An 18068-nucleotide genomic window follows, 5' to 3' on the forward strand; every position below is an offset into this window, starting at 1 on the left:
AAGCTCCACTACTGAACTAATATCTCCATCCCTTTACAAAAAAATCCCATCCCAGGCTGTGAGTGTTGACTCACTCCTTTAATCCCAGCGCACTAGGGAGGCAGAGGCAGGTGGATTTCTGTGAGCTCAAGGCCAGCCTAGTCTACATAGTGAGTTCCAGGCGGAGACCCCATCTCAAAAAGACAAAAAAAAAAAAAAAATCCCATCCCTGTAGCTTGAGAGATGGCTCAGTGATTAAGAGCACTGACTGCTCTTGTAGAGGACCCAGGTTCAAATTCCCAGCACTTACATGGCGGCTAACACCCTCTTCTGACTTCCATGGGCATTGCATGAAACGGGTGCTTGCATACATGTAGGCAAAACATAAAATAAAAAACTAATAAAAGTAAAAATTTTTAAAAAAATCTCATCCCTTAAAAACCTAAGCTGATGGAGCTGGAAAGATAGCTCAGTGGTTAAGAACACTGGCTGTTCTTGCAAAAGACTGAGGTTCGAATCCCAGCACCCACATGGCAGCTAACAGTTGTCCATAACTCCAGTTCCAGGGGATCCCAGCCTTCTGTCCTCCGCGGGCATTGCACGACACAGTGCACTTACCTACACACATACACATAAAATAATAAAATAAAATAAATTTTAAAAATAGAAACTATTATAAAAAAAAAAAAAACTAAGCTGGGCTTAGTGGTGCACACCTTTAAATCCCAGCACCTGGAAGCAAAGGCAGATGGATTTCTGTGAATTCAAAGCCAGCCTGGTCTACATAGTGAGTGCCAGGCTAGCTGGGGCTACAGGGAGACCCTGTCTAAAAAAGAGAAAAAAGTACTTTAAGAGGCCTTGTTACATTGCCCAGGCTGGCCTGGGACTCCCTACTCTCATGTCTTCGGCTCTGAAGTTGCTGGTCTCACAGGCCTGTACCGCCATGCCTAACGTTGTACATTTTTGTTTTAGACAACAGTCCATTCAAATCCTTGGCCTGTTTTCAAGCTACATTGTTGAGTTGTTGCAATTTCAGAGTTAGTTACTCTGGATATAAGTCCCTGGCAGGTGTGTGATTTTCACAAATGTTTCCCCCCTTTCTGGGCTGTCAGTTTGAATTTTTAGTGGTCACCTTCGCAGCATGAATTTTTAATTCTGATAAAGGGCAATTTATCTATTCTGTTTTTTTGCTGCTTATCCAAGAAATCCTTGCCTAACTTGGTCACAGAGATGCACTGTCAGGAATTCTTTCAAGAGTTTTTCACTATTGCTCTTACATTTAGGGCTAAGGCTCCTGCAAGTCCATTTTCACACAGAGAATGAAATAGGAGTCCAGTCTTACCTGGGTGTGGTGGTTCAGGCCTGTCAGCTCAGAGATTAGAAAGGCTAAGGCAGGAGAGCCACATGTTCAAAGCCTGTCTCGTCTACAGAGTGAGTTCAAGTCCAGTCTGATGAACTTAGCCAGACCCTGTCTCAAAAAATAGAAAGAGACAGAGAGAGAAAGAGAGAGAGAGAGAGAGAGAGAGAGAGAGAGAGAGAGAGCGGGAGATATAGTTGATGATATAGTTCAGTGGTAGAAAGCTTGCTTAGTAAGCTCGAAGTTCTGGGTTCCACCCCCACTGCCACAGAAAAGTCCGGCTTTATTCTTTCAGACTTGAAACTCAGCTACCCTCAAACCATTTGCTGAAAATACTGTTCTTCCCCTCACTGGATTGCCCTTTTGTGGATAATCAGTTTATCGTCAGTCTGGGGATGGGAGGGGATACAGAGTTGATGCAAGCAAGATACTGACTTCCACTTGGGGTGACAGACAAGTGCCTGATGCAGACCTTGCCTCCAGGCAGCCAAGAGAGCTTATGTATGTCTCAGCATCTTTGGCGCACCCTGAGAGGCCATAAGATCTGGGCACGGCCAATCAGCTAGCAAAATATAGAACCAGAGTCCAGCCTAGACAATCTGACTCCCAAAATGCTATGCTAGGAAGGGGCCTAGTCCTGGTTGTGTGTTAAGTGCTCAGAAAAGAAAGCAGTTTTCCTGTGTAGCTCGGTTGGTAGAGTGCTTGTCTACCATGTATGTAGCCCTGGATTTCATTCTCAACACCGAATAAAAGAGCATGTGGTGGCACATGTCTGTAATCACAGCCCTGGGAAGCAGAGGCAAAAGGATCAAAAGTCCAAGGTCAAAAGCTGGGTGGGTGAGTGGCCAAGGCTTGAGAAACTAAAAGAAGCAGGTGGGAGACTGGAGAGATGGCTCAGTGGTTAAGAGCACTAGCTGCTCTTACAGAAAACCCAGATTTGATTCCCAGCACCTACATGGTAGCTAACGACCATCCATAATTCCACTTCCAGGGGCTCCAACACTGCACGACACAGGTGCACTTACCTACATGCAGGTATAACACATAGAAATAAATAAATAAATAAATGTTTAAAAGAGGCAGGTGGATTTCTGTGAGTTGGAGGCTACCCTGCCCATACAGTGAGTTCTAGGTCAGCCTGGACTACATAAAAACCTATCTCAAAAATGGAAGGAAGGAAGGAGGGAGGGAGGGAGGGAGGGGAAGGAAGGAAGGAAGGAAATAGGAGCAGAAGAGGAAGGAAGGAGGCAACGAAGCAGCAGGAGATGGCGAAAGAGAAGGAGAAAGAAAGCATTGTTATTTGTGAACTGAGGACAATGACTCTGGGTCTGCAGGTCTGTGATGACATGTGCAAGGGCCGTGTGGTCACCTGGGCACCAGCCCCAACTCTGGTGAGCTCAGCTTGGCCTGCAGGGTTCTGCACAGCCACCTGCTCCTGGCCCTGGCTGCAGGCTGCGGGACCTCCTGCTCTAGGGGACTTTGCAGGTGGGGGGGCTTTCATTGGGAACTAGTTCTGGTTCTGTCTTAAACAAGCCGCAACACACAAAGAATGACAGATTCCTCCCTGCCCCCCACCCCCCAGGCTTCCTCAATCCCACAGAAGGTTTAGCGGTTTATTTCTGGAGAAGTTTGGAACACATGGAACGCACACACTCACAGACACGTGCACACAGCCCAGAGCTGAACTTCAGCCCAGCAGGAGAAGCTGCTTCTCTGAAGATGGTTATTCAGAAAGGAAAAGCCATGTGTAAAAACAAATTTTCAGGCTGCTGAGAATCTATGCACAGGATGCTGTTGTCACCTGATATTCATGAAATGGAGATGCTCCAAATGCCGAGGTAGAGGGAATCTTCCTTTCAAGGAGAACTCCAGAGAGAGAAGAGCAAGTCTGCTCTACCCAGAGGGGCCAAGCAGCCCACACTTGACTTTGACTGGAAGCTGAGCAAGAACCTCCATGCTAACTACCTGGTGGTGACATGTCTCTAATACCGGCACCAAGGACACGCCCCTTCCCTTCCCTGCTGGTTCCTGTGGCTCTGTAGACGATTTGGTTCATGCCAAGAAGGGGGAATCGGCCCAGAAAGGGGCCCTTTCCAACAACAAATAAATGTGTAAGTCTACATGATGTAAACTATTGTTGGATAAAGAAGTGGGAGAGAGGGCAAAAAGATTCTGAGTGATGCAACTGAATGCTTCCCCTTCCAGCAGGTGGAGCCTATTCCCACAAAGCCTGAGCTCCAGAGGAAATTGCAGGGAAAGAACTTAGTGGGAGACCCAGCAGAGCGCATCTCTGCCCACAGCCAGCCAGGGGTGAGAGCTAGTTCCCAGGAATGCATGTGTCCTGTATTACGTGATGAGACGCTTTGCTTCTTCCGTGTTTGTTTCAGAAAACCCCAATCTGATCAGGAGAAAAATATCAGAGAAACCCAAGTTGAAAAACATTCTGCAAAATATCCAACCAACAGCCAGGCATGGTAGGCCTATACCCATAATCCTAGCCCTGGGGTGGGGGTTGGGGAGCAGGCAGGAGGTTCAGGAGTTCAAGGATATCCTCAGCTATATATTGAGCTTGAGGGCAGCCTGGGTTACATGAGATTCTGTTTCAAAAATAACCAAACAAAATCCAAATAAAACCACCACCGCCACAAGAAACTTGACCAGGACTCCAGTGCTGTCAAAATTATTGAAAAACAAGGGAAGGTTAGGCCACAGCCCAGAGGTGCATCTGCAGGCAGAATGCCTATGAATTCCTAGAGTGGGAGAACTTAGTGTGAGCGGCACGTCTCCAGAGGTGGGGAGAATGGGAGTGTTGTGATATCACAAACCCCAGTCCGGTGCGAAGTAAACTCTGCCTCTTCCCTCCTTCCCTACCCAGGGCTTGGCATTGCTGACAGCTGCCTGGACAGCCTCTCTGGCATCCCCTGTACTGTGACGTTGCCTGTGCTTCAGAGCTGAGCGGGTGTAACTTATGTGTCCTCAGGACATCGCTCGGCCTTCTTTATGGCTGTCTTCTGCCTAACCCATGGATGAGAGAAGGTTTCCACAGTGACTCTCTTTTGCAGTGTGTGGACATGGTCTGAGGCAAGGGTCCCTCTGCTGTCAAGTACATGGGAAGAGTGCCAGCTACAAAAGGTACCTCCTGGGGTTTTGTATATGCCAGAACCAGTAAGAAAAAACAGCCTCAGGAACAGGAGTGCTGGATGGTCACTGTGGTCAGGATTTCAAAGCAGATGGAAGGCATTTGCTGCACACATTGAGTTACACCAGCTCAGCTCTGAAGCACAGGTAATGTCACAGCAGAGAGGATACCAGAGAGGCTGTCCAGGCAGCTTCAGACTCCAGGGCAGCTCATTGTGAAGGGCACCACAACCCATCCAGAGTCTTTAAGTCTGCCACATACCCTGGGATTGACAGACCAAAGAACTAACGGTGACAGGCTCCCTCCTGCTTTGCAGTGGCTCCCCAGCTTCTTCCCACAGTATTCCAGCCAGGCAGGAACGAGAAGTCCAGCCACACACCCCTTGGGGCCAGTGCAGCTGCAGACCCTCAGTGTCAACTCAAAGGTGCCCTCTTCGGTGAGCTGGCTTTTGGCTACAGTGAGGTTCCTCTTGCTGGACATAGTGAATGAAAGTGGACTGGTCTATTTGCCAGTGCTTGCCATTTTCATTGCCCATCACTGCCAAATAGTCAAGAGGGGTACAGCATGCAATCCTCCCAACCCTGGCATAGAGCAAGGGGGGACCTACCCTGTACAGGCCCCGCTGCTTCTCCGGGAGTGATGCTTCACACTTTCAAAATTAGCCCTGATTTTGAGTTACATTAGCACACTTGTTTTTTTGTTTGTTTGGTCTTTTGAGACAGGATCTCCCTGTAGCCCTAGCTGGCCTGAAACTATGTTCAAGACCAGGCTGGTCTTGAACTCACAGAGATCCACCTGCCTCTGCCTCCCTAGTGCTGGGATTAAAGGCATGTGCCACCATGCCCAGCACATTAAGCACACTTGTAAACATTCTCACAAGTTACAGAGCTGGAAAGCAAGCAGGCCATGGGCAGGTACCCACCAGGTTAGTTTATAGAACAGAAGGAGCCACCAGGAGTTGGGAAGAGGTCAACTGAGCTGGGCAGGCCCATATGAGTCTGAAAACAGCAAGAAAAGTCAGGCACCCTCTCTGTCTGGAGGCCCTGGGCCTGGCTTCCCAGCAGGACTTGAGTGAGCTCAGGCTCAGGGACAGCACCCTGCCCAGAATGGACACCCTACCCTGCCCTACACCACCCCCACATCTCTAGGTTCTCCAAGCTGTGGAGTCCCTGAGACCTAATAATATGCACAAATCAGAAGGCAGATCACAGGCCCTGGCCATGCAAGGACAGGAAGAAAGTTGATGCCTGCCCTGGCTTGTCCCCTGACTTTGCCCTCAGGAAGCACGGCTGGCCAGGGCCAGCAGGGCCTATACTGAGAACATGAGCTTGCTGGTGGGAATGGCCGGCATGCGCCCAGCTGTCGCAGCAACCCCACCCAACAGAGCTGAGGCTACAGGGCACTGCAGTAACACCCATCCATGCTTTCTTCCAGTTAGTACCAGCCACTGTACATGGGGAGGGGAAAGGGTTACATACACCCAAGGAATGAACAGCATGAACTAAGGGGTCACCTGTCCTCAGCATCTCTTACAGGGAAGGAACCACCTAGGGCCTTACCATCCCTGCACTCTCTCCAGAATTTCCTGACTCAGGGGGAATCAGCAGACAGAGACAGTCTCAGTACAATGCATTCTTGATCACAGCCTCCTGGGCCTCGCTCTTCAGGTCTACCAAGAAGTGAAAGTCCTTGCAAATCTTCTCCCCAGCAGGAATTCCCAGAGTGACAACCCCCTTGCCCCAAGTCATGACAAACAGAGACCCCTTTCTAAGATGGCCCTAGTGTAAGGGAGCCTGTTATGAGGGAAGCTTGGTTTCTGCTTTCCAGAAGCCACTGAGATGAACAAAACCCAGCTCAGGGAGTAGGGTCTGAAGGAGAGAGCCTAGAAGTTTGAGGCAGGGTCATCTTCTGCCCCAGGGCAAGCATACTATCATCTGCTCAGGAAATGGTACATACAACCTCCTGTATCCAGCAAAGGCTGAACATAAGAACTCTAGTAAGGAGGAAGAGGAGCACTGTGGGGACCCAACCCTGGCCATCTGGACCCATAGGCATCAAGCTACTTTCAGTCTAAGATAGGGGTGCTGACTTGCCCCCTGCTGGGGTCAGGCAGTATCAAGGAGAGGTCAGCTGCCACCAGGAACCTCCATAAGGGGGCACTGTTCGATGGGAGGGCTCTTATTGTAGTGGGCTTGACCTTCTCAGCCTCCAAACTGTGCAGGAGTCTGGGCTCCACCGTAGCAAGCACATGGCCCCTCCTGGGCCCTGGCACTCTGAACAAGGGGTTCTTCCTGAAGACAAACAGGCTCTGAAGCTTTCCCATTAGACCCAGGAGCTAGCAGCCAGTATCCATCTTGGGGACCTGGGGCACACATTCACTTTGGCTGTCAGCCTCCCCAAAGCATGGCAGGGAGGTGCTTGTTGCTCCCACCTCACTTGGGTCCCTCTCCAGAGAAGGCCCACAAAGCTGGGCTCAGTGCCTCCTTTACAGATGAGATAATGAAGGCTCAAAGATGTGGACTGTCCCCTTCCAAAGTGGCAAGCCTGACTTCTGCTGGTTCTCCTGTTTGCTTCTGGTCATCTGTTGTGCACACTGCTGGGAGCCCTGCCACTGGGGTGTCATCTATGTGCCTGTGCCCATGGCTCCCTCAGGCCCTCCTGCATCTGCTTGGGTGTTCTAGCCTGCTGCTGTTCTGGTAGATTCTCTATTCTTTTTCCAGAATCTCTTAATGCTTTCAAGGGTCTAAAGTGCAGAGGCCTAAAGCACTTGGCTATTGAAAAGGCAAGGAGTTCCTAAATAAGAGAGAGAGGAACTGCTCTGCAATCCCTGTATAGACTTCCAAAGGACTCTCTCAGTCCTTGTCCTCTATCATCAGATTCCCCTCCACCAATTGGAAGGCTTATGATATGAGCAGGCACTGATATAAAAATAGAGGCAGGCAGTGGGCGCCACTCAGTGACTCACTAAAGTAGGCAGGCAGGCAGGCTGGTGGAGGGCTCTGCAGACAGCTGCAGCCTGTTCCCTCCTCTCCTCCCTCCCCTTCTTTCTGGTCCCCTCCCTCCCTTTCCTTCCCTTTGCAGCCCCCCCACTACCTGCTACCTCTGCTGCCTCTCCTTCCCTCTTCTCTGGTCCCGTTTCCCCGCTACCTGCCCACAAAGCAGGGCCTCCAGAGCAGACTATGGATCAAACAGGGCTCTTTGAGGTTTCCCTAGACATTTACCACTTTGCATCCCCCAAATTAGTGTACAAGACTGGAGGGTACTAAGTCAGCCGAGCTGAGCTGTCATACTAAAGTAGTTGTCTAGGGTTTTCTACACAGAATATTGAGGTTTTATGACCCTCCCTGCCAGTCCCAAGGCTCCAATGGGTTGTGAGGAAGTGAAAGAGCTGAGACCCAGGTCTAGGGCCACCCCTGGGCCTGGATTGCACCCCTCCCTACACTTCCCTCTCCCTACTTAAATTAGTCCAACGGTTTCCCATTGTTCTGAAAATGTCGAAACAGTATCTGCTCAGTTAAGGATTTTACACAATGGGGCAGCCCCACTCTGCACCTTCCTAAACCGCACTCCCTCCCCAGCCACAATCTCCCTTCAAGACAAGCCTTGACCTTGCAGGAACCGCCATGCCCATCACTTGCCAATTTCCCCTGGCCTCCATCTCCCATATCCTTTACAGCGTGTGTGAAGCTGGTAGCCACACACACTGTGTACACTGCTGGCTGATGAGCTTTCGCCTCCTTTGTAGGCAGGTCAACTCCCTGGGAGTGGAGGCCCTGATTCTCTGCTCCCTATTGTGTCTCATATAAACAGCACAACTTCATTCTTCTTTATGGCTGAAAATGTGTATATGCACCTCATTTCCTTTGTCATTGGACACCTGGGTTAGTTACATAGTTTTGCTATCATGAACAGTACTGACACTGATGTGCAGGTATCTCTGTGATGTGTTGATGTGGAGTAAACACCCAGAAATGGAAATGAAACTGTCTAGAGGAACATGGGAAGTAACAGGAATGGTTAGGAGTGAGAAGGGGTGGGGAGAGGAGGATGGAGGGGTGGAGAGATGAGGGGAGGGGCACATGGGGGTTAGGAAATGCTCAAAGTATATTATATATCCTTATATGTAAAGTCCTTGTATAACTCTGTACCTCGTGCAATCAGCATACACCAATGGAAAAAAAAAAGCAAAAAAAAAAACCACCCCTCAGCGCTCAGTTGCCCTTTAGGAAGAGTGTTATCCCAGGCCAGCACTGACTAGGGACAACAGAAAGAAACAGCCTCATATGGAGCTGCAGATGTGGGTTGTGGCTCTCATGCCTCACCCACCCTGGAATATGAGTAACCTTATGTGATTTCTGAGGGACTGTGGTTCCACTCCCCAATTCCTCACCTGCAGAGCCAGCTCAATGGGAGCTCAGGGGGAACAGCCCTCCCCTTGCTGTCCCCTTGGTCTGTCTGGGAGGCCCCCCCCGCAGCTCAGCTAGGCATGCCTGGGCCTCCCTGAACCCCAGATCCTAGTGTCCCTGCCTGCCCTGTACTGAACACAAGAGATTAGAATGAAGATTAGAAAATGTAGGTTTCAGCTGGAGCATGCCTTTAATCCCAGCACTTGGGAGGCAGAAGCAGGTGGATCTCTGTGAGATCGAGGCCAGCCTGGTCTCAATAGTGAGTTCCAGGCCAGCTGGGGCTACAGGGAGACCCCTATCTCAAAAAGAGAAGAAAAAATGTAGGTTTCAGAGAGACTCCTGCACTTTGTAAGCATTTTTCTGGAGATGTTCCGTCCACAGTGGCTTATGTTGGAGGGAGGGAAGCTGGACGCTCAGAACCTGGCTCTGAAGGGAAAGTGTAGTATAGAGCCTTTGGGAAGCTCTCAGGGAACCAGTGCCCCATCTCCCCAGCTCCCTGCAAACATTCTCCAGCTCACTCCCCAGAGGTGTAATCCAGGGCCCAGAGCAGCTCAGCAGGAGGCCAGAACTCAGCTGTGGCAGGTTCTCCTCCTGCTGTAAGCCCTGGATTCAGAGAGTAGTCAGCTCTCTGCACACAGGTGTCTGTCTCTCCTGAGCCAATCCCCCTGACCCCAGGTCTCTAGTGCCCAAACCTTCCTGGCCAGCTAAACTAGGACCCATGCAGCTGAGCTAGTGGAAGATTTTATTTATCTGTTTTTAATTTTCACTTTAATATTAAAATGACATATTTGTTGAAAAAGTAAGTTTGGGGGCTTGAAAGATGGCTCAGTGATTAAGAGCACTGACTGCTCTTGCAGAGGACCCAGGTTCAATTCCCAGCACCACATGCAACCATCTGGACGCTGTCTTCTGACCTCTGCGGGCAGTGCATGACACAGATGCCCTTACATACATGCAGGAAATACCTTCATACACATAAAATAGAAAATAATAAATGAAATATTTTTTTTTAAAGAAAGCAAGTTGGAAAAAACATAGGAGTATGAAAAAAATGTAGGAAAAAAAATACCCTTCACCCTGCCCCTAGAAGCTTCAGGGTGATTTAATATTTTGACCTAATTCCTTTGTCTCTTTTGCCCTTAATTTTGTTCTATTTTTTTTTTCATTGTTTTGCTGGTCCCTGGACATATGCTGCATTAACTTTAAGCTGCAGGGGCTTCAGGCCCCTCAGCCTCCTAGCTGGTACCTATCTATCTGAGGACTTGCCAGACTCTGTACGCATTTAACCCAGGAAGAAGACAATTTAAAAGCCAGCAGCAGGACTGAGGCTGGGGCTCAGCTGGGAGAGTGCTTGCCTAACATACACTATTCCATCTCAAACCAGGCATGGTAGCATACCCCTATAATCCAGAGGTAGAGGTAGGAGGATTAGAAGTTCAAGGTCACTGTCCTAGTTTGTTTCTCCACTGCTGTGATAAAACACTCTGACCAATACCAACTAGGGGAGGAAAGCATTTATTTGTCTTACATCTCCCAGGTCACAGTTCATCAAGGAGCCCAGGGCAAGAACCTGGAGGCCTGAGCTGGAGCACAGGCCATGGAGGATCACTGCTTACTGGCTTGCTCCTGTGGCCCCTACTCAGCTTGCTTTCTTATGCAACATAGGCCCACTTGCCCAGGGTGGCACCACCCACAGTGGGCTGGGCCTCTCCCACATCACTCAACAATCAAGATGCCCCATAGACATGGCCATAGGCCAGTCCAATGGAGGCAATTCTCCAACTGAGGCTCCCTCAACCCAGGTATGCCAAGTTGACACTAAGGCTATCCAGCACAGTCGCCTTCAATTCTTGGCTTAAAAAGAGCCTGTTTGAAAAGAAAACAAACAAACAAAACCCACAACAACAAACAAACCACACAACAAAAAAGCTTCAGTGAACTGGCCCAGCAAACTTCCCTAAGTTACTCCGTTTTGTTCAGAGCCATTTTAGCAGCAACTTTGCTCCACACCAAAAGGAAAAGGGGGGCAACCTTGGGCCTTGGAAAATTGCCCTAGCCATGAACCATGGAATGTGTTAATTCCAGACATTATACATCTGACTAACCAGCTTGTTTTCGCTTCTGTAATCCGCTTGCTATCTTGGGTCATCTTGACACAGGGCATAAGACCACCCGTGTTCTCCTGTTATTGTATGACCACCTAGAAGTCATTTACCTTGACTGTCTTATTGTACTTATTATGGCTAAAACAGTTGGCTAGTTTTAAGGTCACAAAGTTGATTGCCAAGTTATATGGCTGTATCACTTGTCTGTATAATGATTGGTTGTTGATTAATAGAGTCAAAATTCTGCTATGTTGTACAAACCTGATTGGTTCACAAGTGTCCTGTTTTAATAATAATTCTGTAATCCTATGAAAACTCTGACCTGACAATCATCAGGGCTGCTTCTACTCCTGAGATAGACAGCCCGGCCGGTCGAAAATTAAAATTTACCTTGCTACTTTTCATAAAGTGGTGTTGGTGATTTTTTTTTACAAATCCTGTCTATAATACTCAGGCTCCAAGTGAAAGTTGAGGAGTTCCTGCTTCTGAAGCAGCAAAGGAGGGCATTGCAGAGAAGTAGGGACAAAGTGCTTTTTTAAGGGTAACAGTTGTGGGGGGGGTTGTTGTTATTTGTGGGTTTTTTTTGTTATTGTTGCTGTTTCATTATTGTTTTGTTTTCTAGAATCTAAAGCAGTGAATCTGCTTTCTATTTCTGTTTTCTAGAATCTAAAAGCACACTTTTTAGTTGGTCCTCAGGTCTTCAGTCGTGTCTACAAACCCTGGGCATATGGTTCTTAGTAACCTTAACAATGGTGCTATTTCTTCCTTCTGTTAAGTTAGAGCCCCAGGGAGGATGACCGAGTAGCTGACTACTGCACACTGATACATACAGCTGGCAGCTAACTGTTCTTTTTTTTTGGCTTTTTGAGACAGGGTCTCCCTGTAGTCCTAGCTGGCCTGGATTCGCTATGGAGACCAGGCTGGCCTCGAACTCACAGAGATTCACCTACTTCTGCCTCCCGAGTGCTGGGACTAAAGGCGTGCGCCATCATGCCTGGCTGTTCAGTTTTTTTTTAAGTGTATGTGTGTGGGAGGTGACATATTTGTTTTGTTTTGTTTTGTTTTGTTTTGTTTGAGGCAGGGTCTCATGTAGACCAGGCCAACCTCAAACTACACAGCCTGAATGACTTTGAACTGATCCTGCTTTTACCTTTCTAGCACATGCAGCCACATCCAGCTGTGTGTGTGTGTGTGTGTGTGTGTGTGTGTGTGTGTTTGTCTTTATTCCATTCCCTAACAATACTGAGGAAGAGACATGTGTAATGATTCCCTAAGGATCTTTTCTTAAAAAATATATTTTATTTATTATTTTTATTTTATGTGTGTGAGTGTATTCCTGCATGTATGCGAGTGCACCCATGTTGTGCAGTGCCGCAGAGGTCAGAAGAGGGCTCTGGATTCCCCTGGAAGTGGAGTTAAGGATGGTTCGTGGCTGCCATGTGGGTGCTGGGAATCGAACCCGGGTCCTCTGCAAGAGCAGCCAGTGCTCTTAACCACTGAGCCATCTCTCCAGCCCCCAGGTTCTTTTCTTTTAAAGATTTGTTTATTTTATGTGTTAGTGTGAGTTCCTGCATGTGTGAGCATAATGTTTATGCCTGGTGCCCATGGAGGCCAGAAGAGTGTTTGATCCCCTGGAACTGGAATTATAAGTGATTGTGAGCTACCATGTGGTTGCTGGAAAACCAAATGTGGGTCCTTCGCAAAAGCAGCAAGTGCCCTTAACCACTGAACCATCTCTCCAGCCCACTGAGGAGCTTTTCAACAGAAAATCTTATTCCAGTAGGACCAAATAACTGGTAGGAATTGTTGGTTCTCACTCTACCTTTCACAAATATCCACGTATGTCCTGGCCTTATTTAGAACAAGTTACAGGTTATCAGTAACTTTCTGTCAGAGCACACACAAAAGAGGCAGAACGCTAACAAAATGCATGGTACTTGCTTCTTTTCAGAGAACTATCAGAAAGAAAAGATAATTTCAGCCTTAGCACATCCCCAGTGAAATTATATAATTCATAGTTTTTGCCTTTATTCTTTCAATAGAAGAGTGGATTTTTGATAGTGATTGATGCTCAAGGAAACAGTTCCACAATGTGTTCAAACTTCTGTCAGCCTCAAAGTATCTAGTGACTTACTGATGATGATAGCAGGAAAAATGGCCCTTACCCTATTGACAGCCTGCCACACTTATGTTTCAATGAAGAGACTTAGAGACCTGGCTCAAAAATGTTCAAGATGATGGTTAGCTAACTAAGAGAAGATGATGCTTTTCCAAGCTAGTGACTGTGTGAATTATTCCAGGCTGTGGATTTGTCCAGAGTTAAAGGCATCATTCTGTGTCAGCAGATAAGACATCGCTGTTTGTTTTGTATTCTCAGTAAAAGTTGAGCTCCTCTGAGTAAAAACTTCCATTCACACTGGGTAAGGCAAAATACAGGTAGTTTCCAGTAATCTCCATGTTTTATGCTTGTAGTATTAAATTCTGAAGCTTTATTAAATGGTGGATTCTGGTCACTGCCCTGGGGATCCTCAGAGATTTCTAAAGCTTGTCAACAGGAAAGAAAGGGCATAATAAGCACACAGCTTCATGGCAGATAACCGTGGCAATTCCACCTATATATGTGCTTCTGAGTTTATCTCCTTCCTTGAGTTGGCATATGTTTTATTTGGGACCACTGTTCCTGTCAGTATCAACTAGGAATATCAACAGTGTAACCCAGCACTCAAGAGGCAGGAAGATCACTGAGAGTTCAAGACCAGCCTCCACTGCATATTGAGATCCTATCTCAAAACTAAATAAAAATAACAAATAAATAAATAAAGAAATAAATAATAAAAACAAGTATTGTTCTCTTCTTTAGAAATTCAAACTATCATGGTTTGTGCTTTCAAAACATTTGGTGGGGGTTGGGGTGTAGCTCTGTGGTAGAATGTTGGTTTAGCATGTTCAAGGCACTGGTTGGCTAAACGAGGGTGTGGTTTCCCCATTCCCTTGCTTACATGCACCCAGGATGCCCACCCTGGACATTTTGCTAGCCAACTTCAGTGGCCTCCTCTCTGGAGACTCCAGGTCCTTCTTTGTCATCCCACCCTGATGGTCCTTCCCCAGCCCTACAAGAAAGACACTTCTCTGCTCCACCAGCACTTGGCCCGCAGGAAGCCAGGTGTTTCCAGGTTTGGAAGAGAAGGTGACTGCTAAAACTGACTAATTCCTATACAAAATACAAGTCTTTAGTTAGACGAAGATTCCACTCCCAGCCTTTGTGAGCTGTGGAAATGCTGAGAGATGCTCCGGGCAGCACCACGGTCAGCGCCAGGATCTCAACTTGGGGGGTGACAGTAGCTTACTGCTCTCTGTGCAGGGGGAGGGAGAGGCCTCGCCACACAAGGGCCTCCAGTTGGGAACTGGATATAATCCAGAACGTAAACCGTGGGGTGGGGGTGGAAAGACAGCTTCCTCAACTTTTGTCTTCTAAATTGCGCACTCAATTGGAGATCTATGAAAAGTGTCCGGATGGGTCCTTCCTTCCGTCCTCCCCAACCCCCAGTAAATAAAGACAACAAACACTTCACTGCAGCAAAACACAATGGCTGGCTTTAATGCTTCAAGTTTTCCACTTCCTTCCACAGGGCTTTGTTTTAAAAATAACAAAATGAGGTAAAACGAGTCAACGTATGTACACGTTAAAAAGAGGTGCGGGCTGTGGTGGCAGCGATGGAGCCGTCGCGGAGGACGTGGCCACCCCACAACCACAGCACGACTTCGTCCTGAGGAGAGAGAGCGCACGTGCACGTGGGTGCGCCTAGAAGCATTTGCGGTGCACAATGGAGGGGCCAGCCTCGTCGTACTCCTGCTTAGTGATCCACATCTGCTGGAAGGTGGACAGCGAGGCCAGGATGGAGCCGCCGATCCACACTGAGTACTTGCGCTCTGGAGGGGCGATGATCTGCAAGACAGAGTGTCAGGTGTCCGCGTCCCCGGCGTCCCCGGCGTCCCCGGTGCCCCCGGCATCCCCGCCAGCCCCAAACGCGCAGCCCACCTTGATCTTCATGGTGCTGGGGGCCAGAGCGGTGATCTCCTTCTGCATGCGGTCAGCGATACCAGGGTACATGGTGGTGCCCCCTGACATGACGTTGTTAGCGTACAGGTCCTTCCTGATGTCGATGTCGCACTTCATGATGCTGTTGTAAGTGGTCTCGTGGATCCCTGCGGACTCCATGCCTAGGGGTCGAGGGAGAGGCAGTGTGTGAGCAACCGCAGAGCCATAGGACTCCGGCACAGGTGAGACGGGGGCCAGAGACCCTGGAGTATGGCGGGGGAAGATGAAAAGGTGGGGGCACTAGCAGGGGCACGATGGGACAACCCGGAGCCCGTGGGCGGGCGGCTCACCGATGAAGGAGGGCTGGAAGAGTGTCTCTGGGCAGCGGAAGCGCTCGTTGCCGATGGTGATGACCTGCCCATCAGGCAGCTCGTAGCTCTTCTCCAGGGAGGAGGAGGAAGCAGCAGTGGCCATCTCGTTCTCGAAGTCCAGGGCAACATAGCACAGCTTCTCCTTGATGTCACGCACGATCTCACGCTCAGCTGTAGGGGCAGAAGCACAGGGGAGGCCTCAGGGGAGGACGGGGACGCGCACTTGCCCTCCTGCTGGTCCTCCCTCCCGGGGCGTCGGGAGCGCGCACCTGTGGTCACGAAGGAGTAGCCACGCTCAGTGAGGATCTTCATCAGGTAGTCAGTGAGGTCACGGCCGGCCAGGTCCAGACGCATGATGGCATGCGGCAGGGCATAGCCCTCATAGATGGGCACGTTGTGGGTGACACCGTCGCCGGAATCCAGGACGATACCTGTACCAGGGAGGGGCAGTGCGTGAGCCGCGGGGCCCAGCAGGGAGTGCCTGCTGCTGGACTGGAGATGCTCACGGACTGGAGACTCGGGGCAAGGACAAGGCCCAGCGGGGAACCTAACGGGTGCGGGGATTGGAGAGCGAGCGGTATAGGGGCGCAGAGCCGGTATGCCTAGGCCTAGGGTGCGTGGTGCACTCACCCGTGGTACGGCCGGAGGCGTACAGGGACAGCACCGCCTGGATGGCCACATACATGGCGGGCACGTTGAAGGTTTCAAACATGATCTGGGTCATCTTCTCGCGGTTAGCCTTGGGGTTCAGAGGGGCCTCAGTGAGCAGGGTCGGGTGCTCCTCGGGGGCCACCCGCAGCTCGTTGTAGAAGGTGTGGTGCCAGATCTTCTCCATGTCGTCCCAGTTGGTGATGATGCCGTGCTCAATGGGGTACTTCAGGGTCAGGATACCTCGCTTGCTCTGGGCCTCGTCGCCCACGTAGGAGTCTTTCTGACCCATACCCACCATGACGCCCTGCAGGTGGAGACATCAGGCACTTGTTACAACAGCTGGGAGACAGCAGCTGTGCTTAGCGGACCTACCAGCTCCTCTCCAGCCCAGCAGCCCGACCTGGTGGCGGGGGCGGCCCACGATGGATGGGAACACAGCCCTGGGGGCGTCATCCCCGGCAAAGCCGGCTTTCACCAGACCAGAGCCATTATCGCACACGAGGGCGGTGGTCTCATCTTCGTCGCACATGGTGTCTGGTTCCTGCAAAGACAAGGCCAGAGTGGTGTTGAGCAGTAGTAGGGGAGCTGAGCTGAGGTGCCAACCCAACCCTCCTGCCCTTTGGAGCTTCAGGGAGCCCCTTCCTTCAGCCTCTTGCATGGGGTCAAAGGACCCGCTCCCAACTCAACGCTGTGCTTTCCATCAGGGAAATACAGGGTCTGGAGACCACATTAAGTTTTCCAGCTGGGTACCCAGGGGACATCATCCAAGGACCCTAGACCATCTGCCTTCACTATAGACCACTCACTCAACAGCTGGGCAATAGTGCTATGCTCTCTACCTCCTGATCTCATCTCTGAAGGAGGCATTGAAGACTGCTGCACATCTGCCACGAGAGTGGTGCTTCTTTGGACACCCAAGCATTCCAAACTCACAAGGGGTGCTTGCACCTGTTCCCTATCCTAGAGAAGAGGGAGGCAAAAGCCTCGGCTGGGAGGGAGCTGTGAAGCTAAAGTAAGACTAAATTTCTCCAAGCACATCTTCAAATCAGTCTCCCAGGGTGGGGTGTGGCTTCAAGGGAAAGCCAGCCCCTGCTAGCATTACAAGGGGCTGAGTTTGGTCCCCAGCTAGGGAGAAAGGGAGGGAGGAAGAGAGATCTCAACCAACCAGGGGCTGGGGTGTGGCTGTGGTAGCCTAGCAGGTCTGAATGTTGACCCTAGATTTGATCGCCAATGAGGAAGTGAGGAGAAACAGAAGGGAGGGAGGAGGGAAGAGGGAGAAAGATGTCAGTCCCCTAGGCACATCCTAAACACCAGGTGAGCAGCCCAAATGAGCTGGAATGAGTTTGCAGAAATTTCCAGAGCTAAGTTTTCTCTTTAAAGTGTCAAACTCTGGGGCAGAAGTGTGATGCTGCGCAGGACACTGGCCCTGAGGCTAAAGAGCATGCCCAGCTATGCCCTCCAGGTCGCCCTCCCCACTTCTACCCTACCTGTTGTTCTCTGGCTGAGGTCCTGGGTGTCAAAGGAGGGAAGCAAGGCTTCACTGGTGCTATCCGCTGTGTGACCGCCTGTCCCTTTGCTCAGGTTTTATATAGCCCGCGGGATCTCTCTCCACACCACCCCGCAGGAATGTCGCTGCCCTTCCCAAGCCATATTTGGGTGTCAGGCACTAGAGTCCCCTCCTTCAGCTGGTTCTCAGCCTGGGCCCCTGCCTGGGTCCCCTGCACTGACCAAACAAGGAGAAGACTGGCCCTGGCCCAGGTAGCTTGGACTGGACCCGGCCGTATATGGAGTCTCCCCAGCTATCTACTCCTCTGATTGGCTCCAATGCTTGCCTGAGGGGAGGGGCTGGGGCAAAGGTCATTGTTTGCAGATGACTGGTCTGCACTGCCCAAGCTGCACCTGTTTGAAAGGTCTCCCCAGCCCTGCCCATCCTAGGCATATGGGGTGCTTAGCACCCCACTCATGACCTACCACACTGCACCCCATTTTGGGGTTCTTTATTCAGACCAAACCTGACAATC

At 50.0% G+C, this 18068-nt stretch overlaps 1 protein-coding gene across 1 annotated transcript; it reads right to left on the bottom strand.

The window, feature by feature from the left end:
- Positions 1 to 14558: 14558 nt before the first annotated feature.
- On the bottom strand, positions 14559 to 17641 carry Acta1 (actin alpha 1, skeletal muscle). The gene is made up of 7 exons (XM_008845773.3): positions 17535 to 17641; positions 16448 to 16588; positions 16027 to 16351; positions 15666 to 15827; positions 15376 to 15567; positions 15026 to 15207; positions 14559 to 14932 (listed from the first exon to the last, which is right to left on the bottom strand). Exons 2-7 carry the CDS (start codon positions 16574 to 16576, stop codon positions 14789 to 14791), a joined length of 1134 nt encoding a protein of 377 aa, XP_008843995.1. The 5' UTR covers positions 16577 to 16588; positions 17535 to 17641; the 3' UTR covers positions 14559 to 14788.
- Positions 17642 to 18068: the final 427 nt, after the last annotated feature.

This window comes from Nannospalax galili, unplaced genomic scaffold (assembly GCF_000622305.1).
Source record: "Nannospalax galili isolate Female #2095 unplaced genomic scaffold, S.galili_v1.0 scaffold702, whole genome shotgun sequence".
Lineage (NCBI taxonomy): Eukaryota > Metazoa > Chordata > Mammalia > Rodentia > Spalacidae > Nannospalax > Nannospalax galili.

Excerpts from the sequence above, each read along its gene's own strand:
- Acta1 (XM_008845773.3), bottom strand. The coding sequence starts at position 16,576 with ATGTGCGACGAAGATGAGACCACCGCCCTCGTGTGCGATAATGGCTCT. Across the intron at positions 15,568-15,665 it reads CTACTCCTTCGTGACCACAG|CTGAGCGTGAGATCGTGCGT; the intron begins GTGCGCGCTCCC and ends CTGCCCCTACAG. Across the intron at positions 15,208-15,375 it reads CTTCCAGCCCTCCTTCATCG|GCATGGAGTCCGCAGGGATC; the intron begins GTGAGCCGCCCG and ends CTCGACCCCTAG.